The following is a 12138-nucleotide window of genomic DNA, read 5'->3' on the forward strand; positions in this document are numbered from 1 at the left end:
ACATGGAATTTGATTTAATATCCTTCAAAGTACTGTTCATGCAATGCACTTATCCCAACGTTGAATACATGACGGGAAGCATTTCTGGAAGACCATTGAGGGTCAAGGAGAGGACGCAGAGCGTGAAGTATGCAGGTTTGTGACGGGGACGCCCGATAAACAAGGTTGAGACTACCGATTCACGTGCTTTATAATTTGATTCTAAAGAACATAGAGGGCAATTCGGAAAAGAAACCGCCTATTGGTTATCTGAGTTGATTTTGAGTTAACCCTTTGGTTACCAATGACATACACTCGCAGATACAGAACTTCTATTATGCACATTAGAAAAGTACAACATTACATTACTTTTCAACATATTTACCATGCAAATTGAGGCACTTGTCATAACATTTTCAAGGTTTGAAATTCCTTCTGCGAAAAAATCTCCCGCCTGGCAATGAAGACACTCGCTAACAGCATTGTGAAGTGTATTGTCACTGTCGAAATGGTGCGACTCAAGACACTGTTTCATGTGCCTGAAGAAATAGTAATTGCTCGACGATATCGTGAACCGACGGACTTCACGGACAGTTTTGTCAATGTCCTGCTAGCTACAGACGGGCGGGCGCCCACTCCTCGCCGCATCGTGCACGTCAGTTCGTCCACCTTTAAGCATGCGACACCATTAACGTACGATGCCTTCCCTCATCACGTTTATTCCGTGAAAACTACACAGTTCGCGATGAATCGCAGCTGCCGAAAGTTTTTTCGCACTCAGAAATCCTATTATCGACTGCACTTCACATTTGGCGGGGTTTTCTATTCGACCGTTGATTTTCAATTGTTACAGTGGACAAGTGAACTGCAACAACCTCCTCCTTCCACTGCTCACTGTCTACTGAACTACCGCACACAGCGCCACTGGACTGACGTCACTCTTATTACCCATTTCTCGCACATGCGCAAAAAGTTTTTTTTTTTTTTTTTTGTTTTAAATTGCCCTCGTAAGTACAAAAGCGAAGAAGTTGTTTTGTTACATTCGTAGTTTTGGTGTTTCAAGAATCTTCCTCTCGTGGATGAACATTCGAGAAAATGTACAGCAGCATGAGATAAGCCATTTAGGAACACCCCAGAGAGGATCGAAATTATATAAATAAAAGAAGCAGCATTCTTTTGGGATACAAGGTTAGCAATTATCATCACTTACTTGGAAGTCATGAAGAGCGCTTGGATGATAGCGTTCATATAGCAGGTATTCTGAAAATTGTTTATCGCAACTGGGTAACGTCGTAGCAGAAGAGGTGAGCAAACAGACGTAGCAATTACATTATCCCATCTATTGTTGTTGCCAGCTACAGAAAGTTCTGAAAATCAAACACACATCATTCAATACTGCTCATCACTGAATAAAATACACAACTTTAATATAATATAATGCATTGTATATACCAGGTGTATTAGAAGTCGGGGCCATAAGCCAACTCCGTTAGGATGAGAGAGAGAGAGAGAGAGAGAGAGAGAGAGAGAGAGAGAGAGAGAGAGAGAGAGAGAGAGAGAGAGAGAGAGAGAGAGAGAGATTGGAAATAACTTGTTTTCAATCTAAAGTTGTGAAATTTTCTAATTGCTCCAGTTATTTTGGCTCCACAGTGGAAAGGCGCCCTACCGTAAATGAAAAAGTAATATTTTCAGTTTAGTAAGCTGTTCAAACGGAAGGAACGGGAAGGGCACGCTAAATGATACGGTGAACGTGCATATTGCTGTATGAAAAACTTAGAACACCTCAGTTTTCCAGCAATGCTATATTTCAGGTATGATGAGGTGCAAAGGGAACATTGTTTATTCATTTAACATAGGGGGCCTTACCAGTGTAAACGAATGAAGATCAGCTGGAGTGATTGCAAGAATTCGACCATTTCAGATTGAAAACTACTTCTTTCCAACAACATTCTTTTTCCACTTTTTTGTATTTTTACTTATAACACAGTTAGCCTTTGGCCCTGGACTTTTGATACATTGCTATTTGCTGTAAACAAATGTATTGCGAATCCAAGTTAAAGTCTAATCTATACAATCCGTTTAGACACGTAGTGTAATGTACCAATACAGATATTGGAATTTTTGTTTGGAGGGGTCCAATATTTTTTTAATTTCTGTACTATGTGATTTTCTAAATATAACTTCGGTCCGTGTAGTATATTCATTTGTCCCTTATTCAAACCAAAATTAATGTGGAAGCTTTGAATAATCTAGTAGAAATTATATTTCGGGGAATATCTTTATTTATACATTAGTTTATTATGAGTCCCGTATATGGATACTTTAGATGGATGAGTATTTAAATTATCATCTTAATGCTATACGAAAACATAGGCCCACAATTGGACAGCTTGAAATTATCCACCAATCTGATTTTCGGCAGAATAATTTAAACCCCCTTCGTCCCTCTGAGATGCCAATATCCTACCAAGATCCGGTTTTATCCAGTTCTTGCTATTTTTCATTCGCTTTATAATTTCCGCCGCCAAATCTGTTCTGATTGAACTATTTTCTGGCGCTCTCATATCAAGTCGCGATAATCCTCATTCTCAACCCGGACAAGCACCAAGCCACAGCACGTATTCTCAGCTCGTTCAAATTTTGGGATATTTAGCAGGAAAAGCAGCAAAAAATCAGGTAAAACTAGATATATTTAAGAAATGAACAATTGAGCAGAAGGGAGCCCGAAATAGTTAATTTCAGCAGCAAAACAGTCAGAGAATATTAAGATATAGAACTTAATTCAGAAGACGCCATGTTTGTCGATATGAATAGTGGTGACAGGAGTAGCATTGAAGTGCTTGGATTTTAGTGTTGCGAATCTTCAAGATCTAAGTGTCAGTGATTTAAAACATTTAAATCTCCCTTTCACCCCTCCCACAGTTCAGTTTAGGGTTGCGGCAGCCTGTCCATTTATATATCTGTGTAGTGTATATATTTGTGTATGTATATGTGAATTATTTTTAACATGGCAGTATATAATTTTACTGTAGTTAGGGTAATTATTATTATGGAAGTGTAAACGTAAAAAAAGGGGCTCTCATTTACTCCTGAATTGACTCAAGCTTCCAACCGAAATGGGCTGAAGGATTTTTCGTTAGGGTTCTTTCCTTTCAGGAAAGGGACCCTTGCCATTAGCAGTTTTGATATGTCCTTTCAGTGACATTAATAGTATCCTGAAAACACGATTTAGTTGGTAGAAGGGCTACTTGGCTCTGATTATTTCGTTTACCCCTTTTTAGTTCATAGAGCCGATTGGGTGAAATTCAAAAATCTTGTTTGGTTCATATATAGTTAAATGGTGTGATAATATGTATCAGTATTTGCTTTCTTGGGTATGTAGAATGCAATGTGCATGTCTATAATTGAGTACGTAGATTTTTAGAAGTAAGATGTGAGTGAAAGTATGTTACATTTATTGATGGACAGTGTATCGTTTGTTTTCTCTTCAGTAGCTTGCTTGCCTTCTTTTTTTAAAAGTTTGTCCCGCGATTATGCATCAATGCTAAGGGAACCAATGCTAATTAAAATGAAAGAAGTAGAAGGAAAGGGAGAATCCCGAGAATACAAACGTACACGGTATTTGTCTACCACAAAGCCAGCTTGGCGCGAGCTGGGATTAAACCAGAAACCCCATATACCAGGAGTATTCTACCACTAAGCCATTGAGACCCCCAACGGACTAATTTAGCAATTTCGTTCTGTGCTGGTTTGCCGAATAATATGCCGGAACAGAAACTTTACTGTAAGCATATACACACTTGCATATAGTACACGTGCGTGTTGAAATTTTTCCTGATATGCTACGTATCTTCAACGGATAGGATAAATTAAACTTAATAAGGAAATTGAAATAAATTCTCATTTTACACGACCAAGAAATAATTATTTAATTGGTTCTGCAATCATTAAATCTACTAGTTAGTAACACACTAAACAATAGACAAACATAAATTATATGCTGCTAAATACACCGCTAAATTTTTGGAAGAGAGAGTTACATTAACTAGGTGATCACTGAAGCTTACTTACGAATATTTAAAAAAAAAACAAATTTGTGGAATAACCTCAAGTCATGGAGGACTACTTTCAACATGTATGACTACAAATCATACATCCACCGCCTCCATGCAAATCAAACTGCTTCTTTGCTGAACGTAAAAATAAAGGAAAGAAGAAAACAATATCGCATCCCAGATGGCCCGACTTTTTCTTATGCGGCTGCTTAATGAATAAGGTGATTACGAATTGACCAAAAGCACAAGGTGGAAGACATTACCAACAACAACTGTATAATTCACATATCACTGAACATACTTGATGTGATTTCTTTAGAAGTTACAAGATGATAAAATGGAAAAGCTAAATATGGATCACCCTATACATATGTGTCACTTGACTACATCTTGTGAATATTGTGGCTCTAATTTATATAAACAGAACTGTATTTTTTCAAATGGACCTACATATTTGAAATTTACGTATAAAACTTACAATTCCACACTAATTATGCAGTGTTGCAAACCAAATACGCTACAGGATTACAAACATCGAACAACGAAATTTTGGAGGATTTTACAACAGTAATCACAGAAGTGACACGGACGGGGTAACGCGCATCCAAAGTATCCTAGTATCGAATACTACGATCATCATATGATGTATTTCGATCAGCTAGAAAAAAAGTTCCAAGGAACTGAAAATTGGTTTTCTTACGAAGGACTATTTCGGAAAAGTGTATAGGTAAGTATCACATCCAGTTTGTAGAGGGTTTACAATAGAAATCAAGATCATAATAGCGTTTACAGCAATTTGATACCTCAATTGTTCCGGAGATATAAAAAAACAAAAACGGTTAAATTGGATATACTGTTTTAAAAGGCGATTTGTAGGAACTTCTTAAACACTTCTTAATATCATTAACCTGTTTGTGTCATTTGGTTAGTACTGCTACAGAGGTCTCTAAAGTTTGGAAGTTTGTGATACTGTATCGCTCTTAGTTTGCGAAACGCCATGAGAAATGTGATATTGTATGTATCTTTAAATATATGTAAATCTGAAATACATAATAACCTGACGTAGTGCTATTTGAAAAAAAAAATCTTTATGATGAGGTGGCAACACTGGTAATCTTGTAGTTTCACAAAGTACTTCAAACAATGTCCCCCTGCCGATATTTGCATGGTACAAAATTTGAGTTTCCTGTCCTATTAACAAAAGTTGCAAGGCCGTATCGTGATAAATGATTCACCCTGAGTAAATGTGTAAAATATTATACTGTGCAGGCTTTGGGTTCCCGAGTTACGTACAATCGAATTTCTAAATCAATCCATTGGACATAACAGAAATATAATAAAATACTTTTCAAATAGTAACTAAAGGTCAGTCCCGGACAGAAAAAATAAATCAAAGGACGTTTTTTTTACGACTACGTGCATTTTAATTGCTACAGTAGCATTAATTAAAATTTCCTTAACTATTTTTTGTGTTAATAGAGAAAAAGATATATATTAGACTAGCAGCGTTCACCCCGCTTCGCTGCGGTCACCCCGGAACGCAATAGATAATTTTTACTTTTTCGCTTTCAAGTGATATGATAAAAACCATAGAAGATTGCAGTAAATGTTAACATTATATCGCCTGTCATTTATGTTAACCCGCCCCGCTTCGCTGCGGTCACCCCGGAACGCAATAAACTTTGTTACTTAGATAATTTTTACTTTTTCGCTTTCAAATTGCAGTAAATGTTAACATTATATCGCCTGTCATTTATGTTAACCCGCCGAGTGACACGGTCATGCGGGTTGCATATAAATACGTTTATTTTTATACCTATGATGAACTAACAAAGGATTTGTACGTTATGGACACTTGAATGGTCAATTATCTCAAGACACTGGTAATTAAAAATTAAAGTGATATGATAAAAACCATCTAGGGTCCAAATCCTAATAACCCCCCAAAAATGAAAGAAATTGGTTCAGCCGTATTAGCGTGATGAGCTAACAAAGGATTTGTGCGTTCTCATTTATATAATAGATTCTTATTTGTTATAGGAAGAGATCAGAAGGAAGCAAGAATAAGTAAAGGAGTAAGGCAAGGATATGGACTTTCACCTCTCTTGTTTAACGTCTATATAGAAGTAGTTATGAAAGAATTCTTTGATAAAAACGAGAAAGGAATACAAGTAAATGGCCATGTTTTCAGCACAATAAGGTTTGCTAATGACACTGATAGCAGAAAACGAAGAGGACCTGCAGGAAGCACTTTCAAACTTGAACAACCCACTGAAAAAAAAAAAGCAAAATGAAGATAAATAAGAAGAAAATCAAAGTGATAAAGTGCACAAGAACAGGGCAGGAAGGGGCAAACGTATGGCTAAATGGAGAGAAAATCGAAGACGTTAGGACGTTCCCCTATTTAGGAAGTCTAATATTCTCGGACGGAAGAAGTGAAAAAGACGGAAGTTCCAGAATAGTATAGGGTAAACAAGCATTCAATAGACAAAGAGTACTGCTAATATCAAGAAATGGTCATTGGACGTTCGAAAACCATTTATTAAGATCTTGGTACAAAGCGTGACGTTTTACGGATCAGAGATGTCGATACTGAGAAAAGCAGAAATATTCAAGCTGGAAGCATTAGAAATGTGGTGTTGGTATAGAATGGTGCGCATATCATGGACCGAAAGGAAAAAGAATGAAGACGTACTAAAGGAAGCTAATGACGGACGACAGATCATGAAAATAGGAAAAAGACTAAACAGTATGCTTGGCCATCTTATTCGGCACTCCTGTTGGATCACAATGCTGATAGAGGAAAACCCAGAGGGAAAAATGGAAGTGAGAAGAGAAAGACCTAGGACAAAATATCTAGTGGCAGTTATGAAGAAGAGATCTTATCAAAGTATAAAACAGCTCTCCCAAGAGAAAGAAAAGTTTTAAAACCTCCATATTGCCCACCAACCTACGGTTGGGGTGAACCAGATGATTCTTTTTAATAACTGAAGGCTATCAAGTATATTTTAGAGATTACATAGAATAAGAAACTTCGTAAAATGCCAGTCCTGGACGAGAAAGTGAAAGACGGCTGTTTATGTACGATCTCAGCTATTGTGTGTAATAAGAAATTCTAACTAAACACAATCACGTAACAGTTTCAACACAATAACTTTGTCTTCATCAGACTTCCACTGCTTCTGGCTACTTAGAAGTTGATCATCTCCAGGACCCTATGTGAACGCTCTGCCACTGAGCCCCACGGCCCCCCTACAAAATTTAAGCATTTCTTATATATTGGTTATCTCAAGTTAAAAACAGTCTGTATACATGGAAAGAGAGAGAGAGAGAGAGAGAGAGAGAGAGAGAGAGAGAGAGAGAGAGAGAGAGAGAGAGAGAGAGAGAAAGGTAGAATCTGGTTAAGAATAGAAAAAATCTAGCGATAACATCCACATACCAATAAAATTATAGTAAGACTATCAAAAGAAACGGTAAGGGGCAAATGATTTGTTTTTAAAATATAATGTGTTAGAAAATATGAATACGGACTAACAAATGAACTTCGACAAACCAACACTTAACTAGTTCCAAATACTACACATAGCATTACTAGTTGATATTTTAAGATGTTGTGAAGCTACTTCTGTTAGGAATAGGCTTAAGGGATAACTCCACGAGGAAAACTTCTTATACAGCGTATTGCACTTTTCCTTTCAGATGCATTATTTCCTTCTTCAATGTAGTATTACTTGAATTTCTTATTTTCGTTTGAACTACGCTATCGAGAGAGTGAACATATCTTTCTGGATTATTTTGCCAGGGATAATATTTATTGGAAAGTTCACAAGCAATTTTTGACAATAAACGTGAACAGGCTAAAAGCAAGTTCCGTCTCACTGCACGTGTTATACCTCTTCGTAATAGACTTCGTTCACATCGCATTTACCCGTACTTTTGCTGAATTAGTATCATATATATAGTGAAACCTGAATAACGGACACCAATGGGACATTAATTTTTGTCCGTTACTGAGAGGTGTCCGTTACAGAGGTTACAGAAATTTAATTTCTCACAACGGTAATTGTGTGCAGTAATATACAGTAAATACATTATGTATGAGCTTAAATACGTAAAATTCAATATAAAAATACTCCATTTAGTACGTATTTGAATTACAGGGAGGGATGAAGGAGAAATTAGTTTGTTTAATATTGTTGCTGAGGATGTGTTAATATATTCGTATAGTGCAGAAGATAATGTGTGTATGGTAATTTTTTTAAGTAACACGGCATTCTCTTTTGCACTGCATCAACTGATGAAGAGTAATATGCCAAAGATGTTTGGATATTTTCCTACATGGGAGGGAAAGCGCTTTTCATTTATTTCAAATTCTCAGAACCTACTCAAAAGATGCGTTAGGAACCAACTAACCGGCTAACTCTTTTCTTTAGCGAAAAAGGCAGGCTTTTTCCTCTACAAGTGTAATAAAACTCATTAGCAAGTGTCCTCTGAGAATCCTCAGTACGTCTGAGGAAGAAACACGTGTGTGTGTGTGTGTGTGCGTACTGGCACGGTATCTTCGTTGGTAGAATGGATGAAAATGGAAGTTATTGGGAGTGCATATGTTTATTAACCCAGCCCTAATCACAAAGAATATCCTCTTAGTGACAGTGAAAAAGGAAGCCGGCAAAACTCCAACCCAGACTTGTTCCAGTATCATAAGTAAAGAGAAAAATGTTGCTTTTCTAAAAAGTGAGAGGAAACATTGCTCGTTGAAAATGTTATTCTAAAACAAACAAGGTTTGTTTTGTTATCCTATGAAACTGTCGGGAAAGATGCAAGGCCCAGAGGAAAAAGGCCTAAATTTGTTAGGGACGGGAAGATCCTTCGCATAGAATTCTTGGCCATACGACTGACCCTGCATAAGTGTTATTGCTTATTGAAGGTTTTCTAGGATTTCCACCAGAAAACAAGTTTATTGCGGGCAGAAAAAAAGAATTTAAAGTTCAATTTGAAGCTGTTCTGTTTGATGGTTCACCAGGTCTAGACTCATGGGAAAAAGATTTTTCTATCTACTGTAATATATCGCAGAATCGAGAATAATTCCTGTCCGTTATGAAGAGGTTATTGAAACGTTTGCAGAAAAAAGGACTGTCCGCGTCCCTATCTGAGTGTGTCCGTAAAAGGGAGGGTTTTGTTCCCTAAGAGAACACACATTTTTGCTGGAAGAAAAGAAAAAAAAATCTGTCCGTATTAGAAGTGTCCGTTAAGGTAGGTTTCACTGTATATATATATTGTGCCTTTTACACTAACGTGTCGATGGCGAGCCCCCATTTCAAACAGTAACTTCATTCACTTATGGTGTGGGTTCAGTTAATGACAATGTTGCATTTTCATTTAACATTGGGAGCATGAAGTGTGTACAGCCTAAACGGCTCTTCCGATTTAGAAAAATTCCCTCACTCTAGACTGAAAACATTTGGAGACTGTTTCCCCTCTTACATTTTGTTGTAACTCGGATAAAACAGAGTTACCCCATGTGAGGGGACTTTTGAGACACCCTATATGAGAAAGGTTTTAGACAAAATGACACATGACCCAAGTACGCACATTATACTTTCTCAAAATAATATTAATCACAGTTGATAAATTTTCCACCCTTCAAGCCATTTCTGTAAGTCCACAAACCTGACCTAAAATGAATCAATTACGAGGAACTTCATTTCCTGCCCATGAGAAAGCACATGTTGCCTTCGTCCAATGGCTTTAGCAAGATGCCTCCAGACGTATGGATCTAGAGCTTTCAGGAAAAATGTATATAGACTGTAATGAGGATCTGTTTAAAATAATATTCAGTCTATCTTGCTTCATTTCTCTAAAACAATTTCCACGTTGCCCTTCAAAAAGTACATTTCATATATGTTATCAAGATGTACTCTTGTCGATGTCACATATTACATTTAACTTTCAACAAAGACTAGATTAAGGCTTCCAAAATCAATCGTCATGAAGTTTAAAATGAACATGCTCATGCATTGGATTCCTTATACTTCAAAAAATAGAGGTTGTTCCCGATTTATAGGGTCGATTTTCATAAGTAATAGTAGCGCCACCTACCACGAAGTAAATAACACCGGCAGTATAGATACATTGGACCTCAGCTTATGGGTGGCGAGTGCAGTGAATGCCCCCGAAGATAAACTCCTGCAGGGAAGGCTACGTAACTCCCAAATATAACTATAGTGCCATAAACAAGATGTCATCGTGTAGAAGAATGCCGAAGTATGTGTTGTAAAAGAAACAGGAAAGGCGAAAGGGAAGGAAATTCCTGAAGGATAGAAAGCAGCCAACCCCTGTTCTGCTAGGAGCCATACACCAGTTACCACCCAGAAAGTGCAGACTTTCGTCATAGTTAAGAACGCAGGTAGAATAATCCGTGTTGGAAACCCCCCTCCCCTTCCTCCAAAATAATTCACGTCTTAATTTATCGTGATCTGTGCCTGGATAAACGTCGAAAAGGATATGTTCAGAAACTAGCAAAACACATTGCGTAACATCGCACCTATGATAGACAGCGTCGCGTGGATTTTTTTTTTTATTTTATTTTATTTTTTTAAACACAGGACGTCTGTTACTGACGACTCCCAAAGACGATACCGTGATATAGTGAAAGTTCTGGCAGGGGAATTATGATCGTCAATCTGTCGTCCAAACACGGAAGACCGCATATGCTGAAAAATGGGCTTGAGAAAAAAATGATTTTCTGTTTATTTAAAAGTAGCAAACTTAGGGATGTGGGAAGTTGATACCTATGATAACAGTGCAAATATTATAAACAGATTTTTCTGCTTTTGACGTGAATGTCCCATGATTATATGATTTACCTGCTGTTAGTAACTCAATTTCGTCTCAAATCCGCAGATACGGTCCTTTGCCTTTGGAAGGCAGTACTAGTTTCTCACAATGAGAATCTGAAGATACAGTCTTGCAAAAAAAAAGCCACGTTTTATTCTAATAATTATCAGGCTAATGACTAATATCCTCGTAATCTATTGCTATGATGTTCCTCGTTAATATGGTTAGCTAAACTCCAGTTTAGCGCCCCTTTCAGCACCGAGGCTGTATGGGATGACCTACAACCTAACGTGAAATCCGAATCACATGAGCTCCCATCGGGAATCGAAACCAGGTATCACAACGAAGGTGCATAAGCTAACCATACAGCTACGAGGGAGCTCTTGGTCGATTGGAATTTTACGTTCTTTTTCGGTATGGACGTGATATCTACAATTTAAGGGAGAATCCGAATCAGTATAGTGCTAAAATGCCAAGGTTCTCCTACTGGGAATCATACTCGGAACCCTGTGCACCAGTAGAGCCCTCCTCTATATGGGTGGGAGACAATTCGGGTATGACTACATTAAGACATACCTCTCACTCGGCTGACCTTTCCTTCAACAAATTGTAGAATAAACTGGTATACGTTCCATTGCAGTGAAATCTCCGAATGCCTTAATTGATAGATTTGCACCTTCGGTCTCCTGAAACGGTCCTTAGCACAGTAGACCCCCTATACTATTAGCGGTCTGTCAAAAGCAATGCTTACAACTGGACATGTCTGTAGTGTGTGCCAACCTTCTACAAAGGAAACTGTTGCTTGGCGATAGCCACAATACAAAACCACCACATACACCGTCTTCGGTGGTGGCATCATGGAATTTCATAAGGTAAGTACACCCTGAAATCGTCACTATAGATCGGAAACAACCTCTCACATCTACTGTATTATACTGACAACTAAGACCACAATCATTTAGAATGTCCTTTAAAAAAATCACTAATATCACAAAATGATTTGCAATACTCTGTTTCCTACGAAGAATATACTTACAAATCTCTTCCAAAATCCCAGTGTTCATTTCCCTGGAGGAATCAGCGGTTCTTCCAGCTAGATGCCAACACTTCATGAATGCATTCAAAGAAATTAAAGTCAAATGCTAAAATGAACAAGATTTAGTTTGCTACAGTAGGAAATTATTCAATTGCAACGTGTGACAAGAAAACGACATACACAATAAGCTCTACTATAGGGTGGCGCACGAAAAGCCGTATTACTTGTTTT

General features: G+C 37.6%; 1 protein-coding gene across 1 annotated transcript in view; it reads right to left on the reverse strand.

The window, feature by feature from the left end:
* The window catches only part of LOC145687129 (ubiquitin carboxyl-terminal hydrolase 38-like), a 46950-nt gene that overhangs the window by 6261 nt on the left and 28551 nt on the right, over positions 1 to 12138 (reverse strand). Inside the window, exon 5 of the mRNA XM_081760586.1 lies at positions 1190 to 1346. Within this exon, the coding sequence (XP_081616712.1) occupies positions 1190 to 1346 (157 nt within the window). The remainder of the gene's footprint in view (positions 1 to 1189; positions 1347 to 12138) is intronic.

The sequence above is a fragment of the Thermobia domestica genome, chromosome 6 (genome assembly GCF_964235325.1).
Source record: "Thermobia domestica chromosome 6, izTheDome1.hap1.1, whole genome shotgun sequence".
Lineage (NCBI taxonomy): Eukaryota > Metazoa > Arthropoda > Insecta > Zygentoma > Lepismatidae > Thermobia > Thermobia domestica.